At 38.2% G+C, this 17,738-nt stretch overlaps 1 protein-coding gene across 7 annotated transcripts in view; it reads right to left on the minus strand.

Annotated features, from left to right (window-relative positions):
• Positions 1-17,738, minus strand: part of Herc1 (HECT and RLD domain containing E3 ubiquitin protein ligase family member 1) — a 151,194-nt gene that overhangs the window by 50,305 nt on the left and 83,151 nt on the right. For 4 of the 7 annotated variants that reach the window (XM_042688000.1, XM_042688004.1, XM_042687999.1 and 1 more), the window contains exons 37-46: positions 16,619-17,394; positions 14,569-14,767; positions 11,062-11,222; positions 8,000-8,116; positions 7,064-7,295; positions 5,520-5,644; positions 4,114-4,334; positions 2,047-2,315; positions 923-975; positions 35-235 (exon numbers count right to left, since the gene is read on the minus strand). In XM_042688000.1, coding sequence (XP_042543934.1) covers positions 35-235; positions 923-975; positions 2,047-2,315; positions 4,114-4,334; positions 5,520-5,644; positions 7,064-7,295; positions 8,000-8,116; positions 11,062-11,222; positions 14,569-14,767; positions 16,619-17,394 — 2,354 coding nt within the window. The remainder of the gene's footprint in view (positions 1-34; positions 236-922; positions 976-2,046; positions 2,316-4,113; positions 4,335-5,519; positions 5,645-7,063; positions 7,296-7,999; positions 8,117-11,061; positions 11,223-14,568; positions 14,768-16,618; positions 17,395-17,738) is intronic. The other 3 variants (XM_042688003.1, XM_042688002.1, XM_042688001.1) reach the window with 3 other exon arrangements.

The following is a 17,738-nucleotide window of genomic DNA, read 5'->3' on the forward strand; positions in this document are numbered from 1 at the left end:
TTAAATCAGATGATAAAGTCAGTATAAACTTTACCTATTTGCATGAGAGTCTCCTCCATACTGTTGGTAGCTGTGACCATTGCTACTGACGCTCCTAGTGGGTCACTGTCAGGGAACTGAACTGGCTCCGGAACAATGCGCCGGTCATTTAAACCAAGTGGCCCAGCAAGCAATTCAAATTCTTCTTCACCTGTTAGCTTCTCATCCTCATCAACATCTAACATGTCCCAGTCTTCTGGAATTGTATTAACAAAAATAAATGTATGGCATAAGAATATAACTGTGCATAGCTCCCCTAGAAAAGCTTACTGTAAGATTCATCTAAACTGTATTCAAGTCCAGTGCCCACAAAGTGAACTATGGCACCATCTCCTGGTGATCTGACCAAACTGCATCCCTAAAGCAGAATGAGACCCTAAAAGCAAGGAGTCAGTGTAAAAGAATCCACTGAAAGCAATGGCAAACAAATGTTCAGGGTGGTCATGGAGGTTTTAACAATAAGCTGACAGACTTTTGTTGTGGGGCCAACAAAAGAGTTTCAATTCTGTCCATAATCATTGGAGACTGGAATTTTTCCAGTAAGTGAGTGCTCCAGAAAAACTGATACTTAACTCAATTTTTTTTAACCCTCCACAATTAGGATAGAAATTCAAAATGCACATCTTTTTCTTATTTTTAAAGCAAAATAAATAAACAAATTAAAATTCTGTGGAAATGTCAGTCTTTGAACTAAGGTCCTTTTCCCTTTCAAACTAGAGCTTTGCTATCAAACAAACTATCTTAATTTTTTAGGAAGAGTTCAGGTTAATATATACAGAAATACAACAACACACACGATGGTAAATTTTAGTTACAGATGTTAAGCAAGGAGTATATAGATAAATACATGTCAAATAATGAAGCTCTCAAAACAAACAACTACCTTCATATACACTGTCCTGCTTGCCAATTAGATCTGGAGCTTGTCCCTTGTACCTGTACCAAACACGAAGAACATTATGGTTTTATATAAAAGTTAGTACCCATAAATGCAAATTAAGTCATTAGAATATTTTAAGAATTCATTAATGAAGCAGCAAAAAATTAAAAAAGTGTTCTTGTTATGAGATAAATGTAATAAAAACTGATGTATGTATGTACATACAGCCTTATAAACCACTGACTATTCTGCCAATTAACTGGGTAAACAGATTACTTAAAACTCTTTGAATCAAACTCTATTCTGGAAAACCTTCAGGATTTGATGGTTGATAATAAGGGCAACAATTCTACTTCGCTAGAAATTAAGGGCATAAAAGGTAGTATTTTCATGAAAATTATCATAAACAGAACAATGTAAGTTTTCATTAAAACATGCTATTTATTTTTGCTGTATTAGGGTCAAGTCTTGCACTTGCTAGGCAATTACTCTACCACCTGAGCCATGCACTGGCCCTTTTTGCTTTAGCTATTTTTCAGATAAGGCCTCATGATTTTTGCACAGGCTATGGTACATTGCAATTCTCCTACCTAAGCCTCCTGCAGAGCTGAGATTTCAGGCCTATTCCACCATACGTGGCTTGTTTGTTGGAATAAGGTTTCACTAACTTTTTGCCTGGGCTGCCTTTAAACTACAATCTCCCCCATCTCTGCCTCTCTAATAGGTGTGATTATAGAGGTACAATTGAATGTGCTCAGCCTAATAAAAATGAGATGTCATAAATAAGATAGAAAATGTCAATAATAAAGAAAAATTCGACCACATGTCTCCTGATTCTGACCACAAGTTGCCAATATGTCAAAGACTAACACAACCAAACTCCAGTGAAGGACCTGCTGTCATGCATCTATGCCTGGATTCTGAGTTCCTTAAAAGTTCTCAAATCTGTGGGGAACATGAATTACATGAAATGCTTCATGCATTTCCCCCCAATCCAACAACACACTTCAGGAAGTCCATTGTAACTGGTCACATAAAAATAAACAAAAAAACAGCCCCCATGTCTTAAGGTATGAGAGGTTCTCATTCAGAGGTTCTGGTTGTCTATCTATACAATTACATGGTACCTTTCAGAACTTGTTGTCTTGGATTTGGTCTTCAGGGCTAAGTACTTCTCCCTGCAGCTACCACACAGCAGGTAGTATGGATTTCCACTCCCACATTCACCACCAAACCAGCCATCCACATAGGAGCCATTGCTGCGGTAGCCCTGGCGATTAGCACTGCGCCCACAGCCTGGATGGTTTCTCTTCATGTGCTGATTGAAGCTGACAACACTGCACTCACACAGCTCACACACCACCACTTCTTCCCTGTCTTCAGATTCACAAACATGCTGTACAAAACAATGTCATATCAAATAATTACAGTCAATTTAAAATAAAATTTAAAAATATATAGACTACCTGAAACACTAAATAATTTTTTTTACGTATTTAGAATGCTACATAAACATTTTTTTCACTGTCAGGCATTCACACGTGTAATCTTCGCTATTTGTGAGGCTGAGATCAGGAGGGGCTCCTTTTAAGGACAAATTGAGCAGAAAAGTTGACACCTGTCTCCTCAACCAATTGCACAGGCTTGTCATCCTAGCTACATAGAAGGATTTTTTTTTTTTTTTTTTTGGCCAGTCCTGGGGCTTGAACTCAGGTCCTGGGCACTGTTCCTGAGGTTCTTTTGCTCAAGGCTAGCACTCTACCACTTGAGCCACAGCACCACTTCCGGCTTTTTCTGTGTGTGTGGTACTGAGGAATCAAACCTAAGGCTTCATGCATGCTAGGCAAGCACTCTACCACTAAGCCACCTTTCCAGCCCCATAGGAAGATTTTGAATCCAGGCAGTTCTGGGCATAAAAGTTTGAGGGACTCCATCTCAATGGAAGAAGCTAAGCACAATGGCATGCGCCTGGCATCCCAGTTAAACAGGGAAGCCAAACATAAGAGGATCATGGTCTAGGTACATGCCAGTGAAAAGTCAGATCTTAAAATTAACCAGGAAAAGGGCAGGATGGCTTATACCTTTAGTGGTAACTACTTAAGAGGATCACAGTCCAGGCTGGTCTAGGCAAACAATTGAGATTCTATTTAAAAACAACAACAACAACAAAAAAAACCCAAAACCCAAACCAAAAATGGTTGGAGGTATGGCTCAGGTAGTTGAGTGTGTGTCTATTTAGCAAGAGCCAAGGCCATGAGTTCAAGCCCTAGGACCACCAAAAAGATAAAAAGGACTAGAAGCATGGCTGAGTGATGAAGCACCTGTCCAGCATGCACAATGTCCTGAATTTAAAACTCCAATGCTGCCAAAAAGAAAATTTCCAATCATAATTTAGACTACATAGTATGTAGTTTTTTATCTTCCCTCTCTCCCACTAGTTACAATATAAGTAAACTGATTACCCTAAGAAAAGAATTAAGAATACAATAATTTGCCTTGTGAACAAATTTCTGCAAGATGTTCATTAATGATACATAAAAATGAACTTCATTTTATCTGGCCATACAATATGTATCTATTTCCTGAATTTCTGAGATAAGTCATTACAATTTATTTATCTTATTAAACTAGTAGATTCTCTTTCTCATAAAACTTACACCTAGGAGCTTTTTTCTCCCTGCTATAAAAATACAATGCTGAACAATGTATACATAAAACCCACATGCACCCTGTCCCTAGATGGAGGTATTTCCAAGATCTGAGAGAAGAGGGTGAGGGACTAGTTCCCAGAATGAAGCATTACAGTGATTAAATAGAATCTATGATGGAGAAGAGCATGCATTCAAATAGCACATGAACACAGCAGCCATGTTCACATAGCCCTGCAGCACCTACTAGGGCTTGACATCTGTTTTCAATCTATCCTTGACATCAAAACTCAATATTACCACGGAATGACTCTATTTATCTAATCTGGGGAAAGAAGCAATAAATCAAAAACAGAGCAACAAGAAAGACTTTTTCTTAACAAATTGTAGGTATTAAAGCAACTTTCAGCATTAAATCCCAAACCTTAGGATGAGACTTAAGGCTTTCAAGAGATTTCAGCTCTAGGCAAGGCTGCTGTTAGTAAGCTGTATGAATGGGAGGGCAGGAAAATAAGTCAGAGCAGCCCCCGCTGCAGTCACACACACCCAGGTAGGCCAATCCAGTACCTCTGGGATCCACATTCCCAGAATATCATTGTCACTGGTCAGGTCTTGTCCAAACATAGCTTCCATTGCTTCATCATCAAGATCAATTTCCAGTTCCTCATCCAAATTAAAGTCATACAACGCCCCTGGGTCTTGCTGCAAAGATATTCCTTCTCTTCGACTTTGATTCCTGTGAGCCTGCACAGAGCGGTATAACCCCGCTCAGAACAAAACAAAAAAGGCATTTTATTTGCATGAATAAAATAATCCTGAATATTTTACCAGCTCTTAATTACCAAACATGTATGTGATATCCATTCCTGCGTGGTTTATTTTATCTCAGACCACGTGGTCTCAAAATTATGCACATTATCACATTTGTTCCTCTCTTTTAAAATGGAGATAACAATAGCACTCATATTTTGTAGGTGACTAGTAAGATTAAATATGGTGATCCATGAGAAATTTTTTATACTGTAGTTATTGAAGAAAACAGAAAAAAATGACTGAAAAGGGACTCTTTCATGTTCCTCTTCAGTTTATCATAAATACATCTCCTTCCTATACATGACTGAATCATCACTTATGTTCTAATATTCCAAACTTCGAATTCTGTTCTGACAAATCACATATCCCAGTTTCTGGTCTGGAAAATACATCCCTATACCTTATACTTTTTTTTTTTACCTTACACTTTACATGCTTAATTGCAATCCTAGAAAAACCAAGTAAGGTATCGAGGCCATTTATTTTTACTTATCTAAGGGCCTTGCATAATGGTGAGGCTCTAAGAACCACAGAGTACATCATAGTACTTTTCTGGTACAATAATGTTTCCAGCACCTTCTCACTCCGATGCTAAATACTGAGCATGCACTGTCACTCCATAAATTATAACTGATTTGAGGCAGAGGGAGCAGAGCAGTATCAAAATTTCTCTAAATCTTCCAGAGGCCAATATATAGCCTTTTGTAGTCAGAGGAAACATAAAAATAAATCTAGGAATGATTAGGTAAAGTAAGTAAATGTGTAGAAAATCATATGCAAATAGTCATTCAGTTATGGTGGAGGACTTATTATTCTTTCAGTGTACTACTTCTTCCTTCTCCCCCCCCCCCCTTTTTTTTTTTGTTGGTCAAGGGGCTTTAACTCTGGGCCTGGGCACTGTCTCTCAGCTCTTCATCTCAAGGCTAGCACACTACCATTTGAACCACATTGCCAATTCCTACCTTTTCTGCTTATGTGGTGCTGAGAAATCGAACCCAAGGCCTCATGCATGCAAAGCAAGCACTCTACCACTGAGCCACCTTCTCAGTTCCCTAGTGTACATCTTCTTTAATGTTGCTTTTATATTGATTTTAAGATAAAATCTTTCACCAAGAGAAGGATGTGAAACATATAATTACCTGCTCTTGCTAGCAATGTACGAGCTGCCAAATCAAATTTGTGCCTTCTTGTTACTGTTGAGCGACCTCTGGCTGGTGGTCCACTTCCAGAAGCTGCATTCTCTGTATGATCCAGGTTATCAGGGCTACAAATGAAAATTTAAAAGCCACACACAATTTTTAAGGTGATCATAAAAAGGGGGCAGAGAGGCAAACTTGGTTGCAGTACTATTCCCTGCTCCCCCTTCCCCTCCCCCGCAACCCAAATATCAATGAGAATATGGTTTAATAAGGTCTTTTGGGAGGGTAGAAGAGATTTGCTGGGAATTAAACCCAGACCCTCCTGAATACTAAACTCACTATCTACTACTGAGTTATATCCTTAGCCTATAAGAAAATGTTGAAACATATCTTTCGTCCCTTGTAAAGTTCCTTAGTTATGTCAAATACTGTGCCCTGAGCAGTGAATATATCTAATTTTTAAATTCTGCCTTCAGTGAAATAGATGCTTAATTCACATTCATAATTTAAATGAGATCAGAATTAGAGATATGCACTGTTATAATACTTGCTTAGCAATGAGTGACATCCTGACTTCAATTCTTGGCATACCAGAAAAAAGGAATAAAAATTCAAATAAGATCAAATATATCCTAGTTAAATCCAAAATGATTAAAATTTGAAATAATCTGAGATTCTTGCCCAGGAAAATATCCATTTCAAAATAAAGTATGAAACAGTTCACTGAGCTAGCTAAAAAAATCTTGTTGCCTAAGACATAAAATTGTAATCATAGGATTCCATTATCAAATAAAAACTTAAGATCTAAAATCTTAAGGAAAAAAATTTAGGTGGAATTTTAGAATTTTATTAAACCTCATTTTAGTGTATAATAAAATCAGTATTCTTTTTACACTTCAAAAAAGAACACATTATACTAGATATTAAAATCTTTGAAGAAGTGAAAAAATAAATTTAAGAGGTAGAAAAATCTATTTCTGGGATGGGAATGTGGCTTAGTGGTAGAGTGTTTGCCTAGCCTGCATGAAGCCCTGGCTTTGATTCCTCAGTACCACATAAACAAAGAAAGCCAGAAGTGATGCTGTGGCTCAAGTGGTAGAGTGCTAGCCTTGAGCAAAAGAAGCTCAGAGACAGTGCCCAAGCCCTAAGTTCAAGGCCCAGAACTAGCAATCAATCAATCAATAAAAATAATCCATTTCTATCAAACACGTCAATTAAACCAATTTCTATTTTACAAATATTCTATTTTATATCACTTCTGAGGTAAAGTAATTTTATCAGCATATTTACATCACTTTAAAATAAACTTGGTTTAATTAGCAGTTTCCTTTTTGTAGCTCAATTTTACGTAAAAATTATGAATTTCTTTCCAAGATAATATGCGCTGCATCACTTATATCTCCCACAGAAACAGAATTATAACTATGATATACACCTGTTCATACTTTATACACCATTAGAAGCATCTGTGAGCGAAATAAATTGGGCCTTGTGATGCAGTGTTTATAATACATGAGACAGAAATAAAGAAACTAGAATTTTACCTTTCACTAAAGCCTTCCTCCATTTCAGTAGCATCAGCTGATGGTATGTCTCCTGGTGACTGCAAGTAACAGGGATCACTGGACTTCCCACCACTGCCTAGAATGGATGCACCATGCCTGGAGTCTGCTGTGCTGCCTGGCTGGGGCTCATCCTCTTCCTCATGCCCAGGGTGCTCTATCATCCACATAGCAAGAACAGTGATATTCTGAGCATCAGCCTCTCCTCGAGCACCTGTACACAGGGAAAAATATGACATCGAATTTAAGAGAGTGTGCTGTGCTCTGTTGTCTTGTAACAGACTGGTGTTAAAAACAAATCTTGCGGGGCTGGGAAGGTGGCTCAGTGGTACAGTGATTGCCTTGCATGCATGAGGCCCTGGGTTCAATTTCTCAGCACCATATAAACAGAAAAAAGCCGGAAGTGGCGCTGTGGCTTAAATGGTAGAGCGCTTGTGTTGAGCTGAAGAGCTGAGGGACAGTGCCCAGGCCCAGAGTTCAAGCCCCACGACCAACAAAAACAAAATAAAATAAAATCATAAAAAAATAAAGATTGAGAGCTAGGAAGGTGGCTCAGTGGTAGAGTTCTTGCCTCATAAGCATGAGGCCCAGGGTTCAATTCCTCAGCACCACATAAGCAGAAAAAAGCTGGAAGTGGCGCTGTGGCTCAAATGATAGAGCACTAGCCTTGAGCTGAAGACCCGAGGCACAGTGCCCAGAGTTAAGGCCCATGACTGACAAAAAAAAAATCTTGGGGCTGGAGGTGTAGCTCACATGGTGGAGCACCTTCCAAGGAGTAACTGTGTTAGATCCTGAGTTTATATCCCAGTCTCGGACCAAAAAAAAAAAAAAATCTTAACAAGATTTATGACCTTAAAAAAACATGTTGCCTTCAGGAATTTTTTTCTATACATTCTGATAAATAAAAATTTATCCTACCTGTTGCTTCCATGGCTTTGGCAATCTGTCGGAGAGAGAACCCCATTTCCAGCAGGGGGACTGCAATTGCTGGGGGAGGAGGAGAAGTTGAAAGTCTGCTGCTTGGATCAGACAAGGCTGAGGGAAAAGAAAGAGAAATAAGGGCCTAAACACCACTGTACATTGATGAGTAGTAGTCTCTTGATAACCATAAGTCTCCAATTTTTGAGTCCTATCCAAATTTAACACAAATTTACTCTACAAAAATATGCTTAATATGTAACTAAATGTGCTAAATATATTATGGTAATACAATATAAACTTGCTGAAAACTGAAGTTCACAGTTTCAAAAAAATTATAAGCTTATGAAAATCTGCAAGAATAATATAAATAACTTTTCTCCCAAACCACTGAAGAAAAATTAGCTAGTGAATATATTATATGTAATTTCTACAATTAAGGACATTCTTTTGTATAACAATATAGCACCATGATCTAATAGATCTCTCTGTAGTTTCATTCAATGTCTTAACAATGTTCTTTACAGCAAAGGATATGATCTAGCATCATCTTTGCATTTTACTTGCCAATCTCTCTGATCGCCTTCAATCATTTTGATACTTTCAAGATTATGATTGTGTGTGTGTGTGTGTGTGTGTGTGTGTGTGTGTGTGTGTGTGTGTGTGTGTGTGTGTGTGTGTGTGTGTGTGTGTGTGTGTGTGTGTGTGTGTGTGATGTGCCTCAATTTAGGTTTTTTGATATTTCCTCATGTTTAGAATCTGGTTGTACTTTTTTGGCAGGAGTAGCACACACACAAAAAAATACTGCCTCATTCTCACTGCATTCTGTTAGGTGATATACAAATCTTATTTGCCTCACCACTACCTGTTAAAAGGGACCACAGTTAAATACTCACTGTTGGCTAATTTAACAGGGAGGCATACAAGGTAAGGTTGATCAGTTGACATGATCAGATGCCCACAGGAACTTAACCTTTTATTTCCCTAAACAACTCAGTGTTCAGTGTCTTTCTAGAACATAACTATAGGTAATAGTAAGAATCACCTGTATACCATGTATTCAGGAAAGTTGGTGGAAAATACACTAAAAAGACATACAGGTGCTTGAATAGAAAAATGCACTGGATGCAATGAAAATATCAGACACTATAGATTAATGAATGAGAAGATACAGTAGTAACTTGGGGGCTTATATGTATAACAGCAAAGTATGAATGCTGAGAAAGAGTAAATAAAAGTGTCTTATAGTAACATTTTTTTTCAATTTATGAAGGATTATCTCTTGAAGGCAGATTTAGATCAAGATTTATACTATAAACTTGAAAGTAATCTCTAAAAATACAAAATAAACTATAGCTAAAAATAGAGAGAGAAAGAAAGAAAATAGAGTAATAAAAAATATTTGGGCACCAGTGACTCAAGCTTGTAATCCTAGCTACTCAGGAGTCTGAGATCTGAGAATTGTGGTTCAAAGTCAGTTCATGAGACTATTATCTCCAATAAACCATCCAGAAAAAGGCTCAAGTGGCACTGTGGCTCAAGAGCTTTAACCTGGATCACAATGAGGCAGGGCACAACATCCAGGCCCTGAGTTCCAGCCCCAGTACTGGGGGAAGAAATTGTTATTTGTTCCTTTTTGTTTATTTCCATTTCCTGGAATTCATTTCAATAATAACAATTATTATTATTTGTTTTTCTGTCAGTCGTGGGGCCTGAACTCTGGGCCTGGGCGCTGTCCTCAGCTCTTCAGCTCAAGGCTAGTGCTCTACCACTTGAGCCACAACACCACTTCCAGCTTTTTCTGCTTATGTGGTGCTGAGGAATCGAACCCAGGGCCTCATGCATGCAAGGCACGCACTCTACCACTGAGCCACCTTTCTAGCTCAATAAATACTATTTTATATGATTAAGACTCCCTAAGAGTCTCTTCCTTTTGTTTCACTGTGTGTGAATGTCTAGAGTTCTGTATAATTTATCACATCCTAGTGTATTTTAGATTTAGCTTTTGCATATGAGAAAAAACATGTGCCGTTTGTCCCTCTGAGCTTGGCTTAGCTCACTTAACATTTGTTCTAGATCCATCCATTTCCCTGCAAATGACATAATATTATTCTTCCTAATGGCTGTGTAAAATTCCACTGTGTACGAGTACCACATTTTTTTGGGTACACTTATCTATTGGAGGATTTCTGGGCTATTTCCATAACTTGGCTACTGTGAATAGTACAGTAATGAATACAGATGTGCAAGTGTCTTTACAGTATCCAGGCATGGGATATTCTGGGTAGATGCTCAGTTGTTATTCATTCTTTTTGTTGTTGTTGTTGGTTGTGGGGCTTGAACTCAGGGCCTGGCGCTGTCCCTAAGCTCTTTTGCTCAAGACTAGGGTTTTGAGCCACAGCTCAACTTCCAGTTTTGTAGTGGTTTAGTTGGAGATAAGAGTTTCATGGACTTTCCTGCCTGGGCTGGCTTCAAAGTGTGGTCCTCAGATCTAAGCCTCCTGAGTAGCTAGGATTACAGGTGTGAGCCACCAGCATCTGGCTCTGTTATTTGTTCTTGAAGACTATAAAAGCAGAATCAATAACAGAAAGCTATCTCATTATTTAGTTTAAAAATTAAATATCATGCTTCCAGATAACCCAGAGGTCAGAAAAGATATCAAAGGTAAATTATAAAGTATTTGATATGTAAATGACAACACTGAATTTCAAAATGTGTGAATTGAAGGAGAGAGGGAAATTTCAAAACAAAATTCTCTATATTAGGAAAGAAAAGTCTGATATGACTACTAGAAGGTATGCATGTAATTTCTCTATCTAACAGTCATAATTCAGTCTGTATTTTCAAATACAGATATGAAAGTAATCTCTAAAAATACAAAATAAATCATAGCTAATAAGTAGAACTGCATTTGATGGTAGAAGTGCATTTGATGTGTGCAGTTATTTTTCGGTAAAATCAGTTGTCTTTAATAAAGACAAAATACACTGACTACATAATAAAATCCATGCATCTAGAATGACAAGAGGTTTGAGTACCTTAGTGCATGGCAGTGAACTCACCAGTTCGATTAGTTGGTCTTGTTGTCTGGGAATCAGGAGAGGTTAAACTTTGCCTTCTTCCTACTTCATCAGAAGGAGAAGTGGGTAATGATGATATTGGAGGCGTCTGTGCACGACGTGTGGGAAGGACAGTAGTGGTTGGATAGCTGGAGAACATTTGCCTTTAAGAAAGTAATGACCAATGTAAACAACCAATTTGGAAATAGAAATGTAATAATCTCCTGGTAGAGAAACATGCAACCTGAATGATTATATAGGCTAACTAGAACAGAGGGTAGTATGAAAAAGATTTCTCAGTTTTAAAAAATCATTATTCATAAAGTACTTCTACTATAAAACTAATGAAAACACCATTTGTTAAACAAAATGTTAGCAAACAGAAGGGGAGTAAGATATAGCAATTAAGAAAATAGATTAACAACCTTTGCTTTTATGAAGTTTTCCTTTTACTATAATGTATGCATATCATACTCAAGAGACTAGAGAAATCTTTTTTTTTTGGGGGGGGTCAGTATTGGGGTTTGCATTTAGGGCCTCATGTTTGCTAGGCAGGAACTCTACCACTGAGTAATGCTTCAAGACCTTTCTGGCATTTGTTATTTTCCTCTTTAGAAAGATATAATTTTCTTGTATTCATAGATAGCATATTTATGTTTCCAGACTATCTGAAAGCACTTCATAGATGATATATAGGAAGTGACAGTGAATTTATCCTGGTATATGGATTCTGCAGGTAAAACTCAACACATTTTTCTAAAAATAATAATTTTTCTTTTTTCTTTTCTTTTTTGCCAGTCCTGGGGCTTGAACTCAGGCCTGGGCACTGTTCCTCAGCTGCTTTTGCTCAAGGCTAGCACTCTACTACTTCAGCCACAGCATTACTTCTGGCTTTTTCTGTGCATGTGGTGCTGAGGAATCAAACCCAGGGTCTCATGCATGCAAGGCAAATGCTCCACCACTGAGCCACATTCCCAGACCATTCTTTTTTTAACTTAAATTATCAGAGACATTTATATTTATTTATTTTGTCAGTCATGGGGCTTGAACACAGGGCTTGGGCACTGTCCCTGAATTCTTTTGCTTAAGGCTAGTGTTCTAGCACTTTGAGCTACAACTCCACTTCTGGTTTTTGAATGGTTAACTAGAAATAAGGCAGATGCTCATGGGGACTTTTCTGCCCAGGCTGGCTTCAAATTGTGATCTTCAGATCTCAGCCTCCTGAGTAGCTAGGATTACAGGCGTGAGCCACCGGCGCCTGGCAAAAGAAGACTTTTAAGACATAATTTGCAGGTACTTTAAATATAAATTCATTAGGTAAAACTATGAAATTATCCACATGGACTCAAAGTAATAGCTTGTAGAAAAGCTATGGTAAGAAACATTAAGTGTTCAGTCACTCAGCACACTGAAATCATATATGACTGAACAAAAGGTGAAAAATAGGGAAAAACCAGCTTTCTCACACTGGGACTACAGAATAAAGACCAGATTTGTTTTAAAAAAACTAGACACTTTCTAAGTGTCAAAATACTGTTTAACAAATAACTGTGACACAATGGTAAATACACAGGGAGAAAGAGTCCTATGATTCTTCTCCTGTAAAATGATGTCCTTGGAAGTGGAAATAACTAGCTCTAATCAAGTCCCAACCAACAGTTGAGAAATGGAGATTAAGAAGAAAGGAAGAAGGCTAGAAGTATAGTTCAGTGTGTCTGCCTAGCACTTAAAAAAGGTGATGGGGATGGGCTCAGTGGTAGAGTGCTTGCCTTGCATGCATGAGGCCCTGGGTTCGATTCCTCAGCACCACATAAGCAGAAAAAGCTGGAAGTGGTGCTGTGACTCAAATGGTAGAGCACTAGCCTTGAGCTGAAGAGCTGAGGGACAATGCCCAGGCCCAGAGTTCAGGCCCCACGACTGGACCCCCCCCCCCAAAAAAAAAAGGTGATGGGGGGAGGGGGGAATGGGAAGAGTAAAAAGAACTGGTGGATATCTATGGGGATCAAAGAGGCATGATTTTCCCATTACTACTCTGGTCAGAGCTTGAATGGTGGTAAGGCACTCCTCTGCCAATGTCCTGAATTCTAAAATTAGCAGGGGATTTAAAAACCTTTTTCTGGAACTTTTCTTATACAGAAGTACCTCCTACAGCTATAAGTCAAATATGAGAGCTAAGAAACAGGAGATGTTTGGGGACTGGCAAAGGTGGTACTAGGATTAGCATATCTCTGGACAAAACTAAAGTCATCATTCTCAAAGTGTGAGCAAAAGACCAGTGTATGAGAATCACTATGGAAATTTCATTAATATGCAACCTATGGGCCTCACCAGACTTACTGAGTCAGACTACTGACAGTGCCAGAGCTTTAAAAAGCCTTCCAGGCAGCTTCTGTGCACACCAAAAATTGAGAATCACTATGATGAGAGACATTCTCCTCTTCTACTCTCTAAAATGATGATTTACACAATGGGAATAACAGTCATCTGTCACAAACAAGGGAAGGAGGAAAGAAAGGAGTAAAAAGGTACTTTTTTTGCTTTTCTTATTTCATCTTAAGCCATAGTTCAGAGAGCTAACAATATTTCCCTACAGGTCTTCTCTGTAAAGTCCTCAAAAGTATGTATATGGCAAACTGAAGCAAAAAGAAATATAAATAGCTAAACATCATTTGGAATTTACAAACTTATTAAATAGGTTTGAAGGAGCATCAAAAGACTTTCATTGGAAAAGCAGACTTGTTTTTCATTAAAAATTTTTTCTTTTTAGTGGTTTTCAAACTCTTGCATTTTATAGGCAGATGTTCTCTATAGTTCTTTTCCTGGCCATTGCTACTTTTTCAAATGGGGTATGCCTGGTCCAGCCTCAGCCTTGGTTGCCCTATTTACCCTTTCCAGATCACCAATATAACAGGAGTATGTCATTAAGTCCAGCTATTGATTGAAATGGGATTTCAAAATTTAAGTCTTAGGCTACTACCTTCAACTGGAGATCATTCCCTGAGCCACTGGGCTCAGCCTTGTTTGATCTTATAGTAAGAATAAAAGCATAGAGAATTATATTGAAAATGATACTAACCTAAGAAGGAAAAATTATTTTCATGAACATTAGCTATTGTTTCTTTTATTATTTTTTTCTGTAGGTCCAAGACAGGGACTTGAAATCAGTAGTTATGGCTGTTTCTGCTCATCAACTAGTGCTCTATCAACCGAGCCACACCTTCAACCCCAGCTATTGCTTCTGACTCTAATATTCAAAATATAAATATCAAGCTACTCTTCAGCCACCCCACCACACACTCTTCCTTTCTAAAGAAAAATATCTGACCTGGGGTGGAGGGGAGCCCAGTTATTTAGACCTGGGCCCACCACTAGATTATATGAGACCTTGTGACAAGTTACTACACTTCTGAGGGAAATCTACAACTTCAGTAAAATGGATTTTACCCTAGGATCTCAGATTCCTCCTAGCTTGGACACACAATTCAAAACAGAACATTGAAAGCCAGCTACCTCAGAAGACTAAGTGGCATCACTCCTGGGGACTCGGATGCAGGCACTGTTTCTGTGTCAGTGACTGGAGTGGTGGCAGTTGTGGTGTCCTCAAGCGAGCTGCTCATAAAGGAGGTTGTGCTTGAGGCTGACGGGCTAGTGGTAACTGGTGTCTGGGCCTGCTGTGCTTGGTCACTTTCTTCGGCTTGTTGATCAATATCTACAAATCAAGATAAGGGTTAAGAATGTATTAAGAGCACAGGACATGTTTGTGCACATCTGAAATCCCAGCTCTATGGGAGATGTAGCCAGGAGGATCATGGTCTAAGGCTGGCCCAGGCAAAAAGGAAGACTTTATCTAAAAAATGATTAAAGCAAAAAGGGGTCAAGTGGTAGAGTGCCTGCCTAGCAAGCATAAGGACCTAAGTTCAAACCTCCATACTGCCAAATAAAAATTTTGTAAGAATTCATTTTTTCAAGAGACAACAGAGTTGAATGTTGATGGCTCAAGTTTAAAGTTAGCCTGGGCAGAAAAAAGTTTACAAAACCTCTTCTCAACAAACAGCTGGGGCTGGGAAGGTGGCTCAGTGGTAGAGCACTTGCCTTGCATGCATGAGGCCCTGGGTTCGATTCCTCAGCACCACATGAGCAAAAAGAAAAAAGCCGGAAGTGGTGCTGTGGCTCAAGTGATAGAGCGCTAGCCTTGAGCTGAAGAGCTGAGGGACAGCGCCCAGGCCCAGAGTTCAGGCCCCACGACTGGACACCCCCCCCCCCCCCAAAAAAAGAATAAAAAGGAAAAACCAGCAGTGGAGTTAGGAGGACTTAGTAGTAAGAGCAACTGTCTAACAAATACCAGGATTGGAGTTCAAACCCCAATACTACCACCACCAAAAAAAAAAAAAAGAATGTCAATGGAAGCGAAAACTTTTAACCTTATAAGTTTCTAAATGTACTTCTGGAAAGATTGACAGAAAAAGTTAGTGTGTATGATATATGTGTGTATAGACACACAAAAGTCTAATTGCTAAAGCTGTTTTTGCATAGCACTTTGATTCTATACCTATCTATAAATAGGCAAAGATAAAGGCATACGAATATATAAACTTTATGCTTTAAAAGGGATAATGATTCAACAATGGGGACATATATTTCCATATATATATATATAAATATATACATATACATGTGTGTGTGTGTGTGTATATATATATATATATATATACATATATATATATATATATTATATATATCCCTATCTGGTAAAAGAGCCTACAAATGAACATAATTAAAATAGCAGTTGCTACAAAGACAGCTATCTGGTAAAAGAGCCTACAAATGAGCATTAATTTAAATAGCAGTTGCTACAAAGACAGCTAATTTTATTAGGTTTACTAACAAGCCACAATTGCTCCATAATCGACATGTTCTTAACTACTATCGTATTATATGCACCATGCACTTCTCTCTGCTTATGTACTGTCTAAGTTAAGATGGGAAGGAAAGAAGTAAGGGAAAAAGAAGGGAAGGGAAAAAAGAAGGAAAAGACAACAACAAGACTTCTGACAGGCAGAGGAGGATGCTTTGTCTCTGCTGCCTCTCCACAAACTACAGGAGTATGTAGCACAAAGCAGGCACTCAATGAACACTTTCTGAATGAATCTCATTTTATTCAAAATTTATACTCTTCTCAAAAGTAAAAATTAGAGATAAAACACACAGTATGTAAGTCTAAAAAAAGTAGATTTTAAAATGCCTTTTAAAGTATGTGAGAAATTAGAATATTATATATTTTGAATTAGAGCAATCAATAGTTGAGTACTTTTTGTGGCAAGAGTTAAATTTCAGCTTTCTAAAATTTAGTGATAATTTTCAAATCCTAATGCTTAAAAAAGCTAAAAACAGAAAAGTATAGGTAGAAATGATTATTAATATAAAAGACTATCTAACAAAGGAAAAAAACATGGAAAAATTTCTCTGGCCAAAAATCTTTTTTAATTTTTATTTTTTTTACAAATCACTTATAGACTGTGTCACTTTTGACAATTATAAATAATTTGATCAAATAACATACCTTGCTTAATTTTGCCCCCAAACTGGTCTTCCAAAAGCCCATGGACCACTAGTTTATAGATCATGGCTTGAGCTCGTTCCAGATCAGCTAATCCCAATGCTCTCTTTATAGGTGACCGCATGACAGCCCGCTTCACCATGTGTCGCATCAAGAACTGTAGGGCTGCACGCATCTCCACGTCTTCATGAACAACTGGAGAGCTTGCACAGTCTGAATTGTGGCCATTTTCAGCAAGAACTTTTGGTATGAGCAACAGCTCGGCATATTTACTACAGCCAAGAAGAGCACTAAGTGATTTCATAGCACCGAGGTAGAGATAGGACAGCTGGACTGCTCTGATTTCTGACTGGGCTATGTCATGGTTTTTGGACACGTGTTCGTGATTCTTTCTTTTTCCTTCTGTAATTTGATGCTGGGATTCCACACCTGGTAGTGTTGAATCTAAAGAAAATGAAGCTATTTCATTTTCTGATTTGGAACTTGTGGTACCCTGATTTTTTACATCATCAGATGTTAAGCTTGTTCGTACATCTAAAACAGATTCACTCTCAGGTTTCTGCTCAACGTCCCCTTTCTCCTCAGACTCATGACGATGTTTCTTTTCATGTCGCTTGATGCTCTGTTTCCCCATGTCTTCATGAATGCCTGTTAGATACGTTAGGTCCAGCAGCACAGAAGCTGTCAGGCCACGGAATCGCGCCACGTCAAACGGCAGTGGTTCACAGGGTTCCAGGTTATACAATGGAGTATCACTAGGCGACCAAAAAGTTGGGAAGCTTTAATAAAGATCAGAATGACACAGGAAAAAGCAAGTGAGGGAAAGACAGGAGGAAGGTACAGAAAATAATGTAGACAATACAAGATGTATCATGTGTACAATATGGAGAATAATTTACACACACCAAGTGTCATTAAAAACAGATAGAAAAATGAGTCTATTATGAGAAAATGGGGAGATGAGATGTTAAATGCAAAAGCAATGAGATGTGCATGTGCTTTCAAATAAGAATATTCAGTACTATATAAGCTGGGAGTCTGCAAACTTTCCATCAAGGGCCAGATAGTTATTATTTTAGATCTTGAAGGTACATGGTCTTTGTTGCCACCACTAAACACTGCC

The sequence above is a fragment of the Dipodomys spectabilis genome, unplaced genomic scaffold, assembly GCF_019054845.1.
Source record: "Dipodomys spectabilis isolate Male_0828 unplaced genomic scaffold, ASM1905484v1 ptg000108l, whole genome shotgun sequence".
Classification (NCBI taxonomy): domain Eukaryota; kingdom Metazoa; phylum Chordata; class Mammalia; order Rodentia; family Heteromyidae; genus Dipodomys; species Dipodomys spectabilis.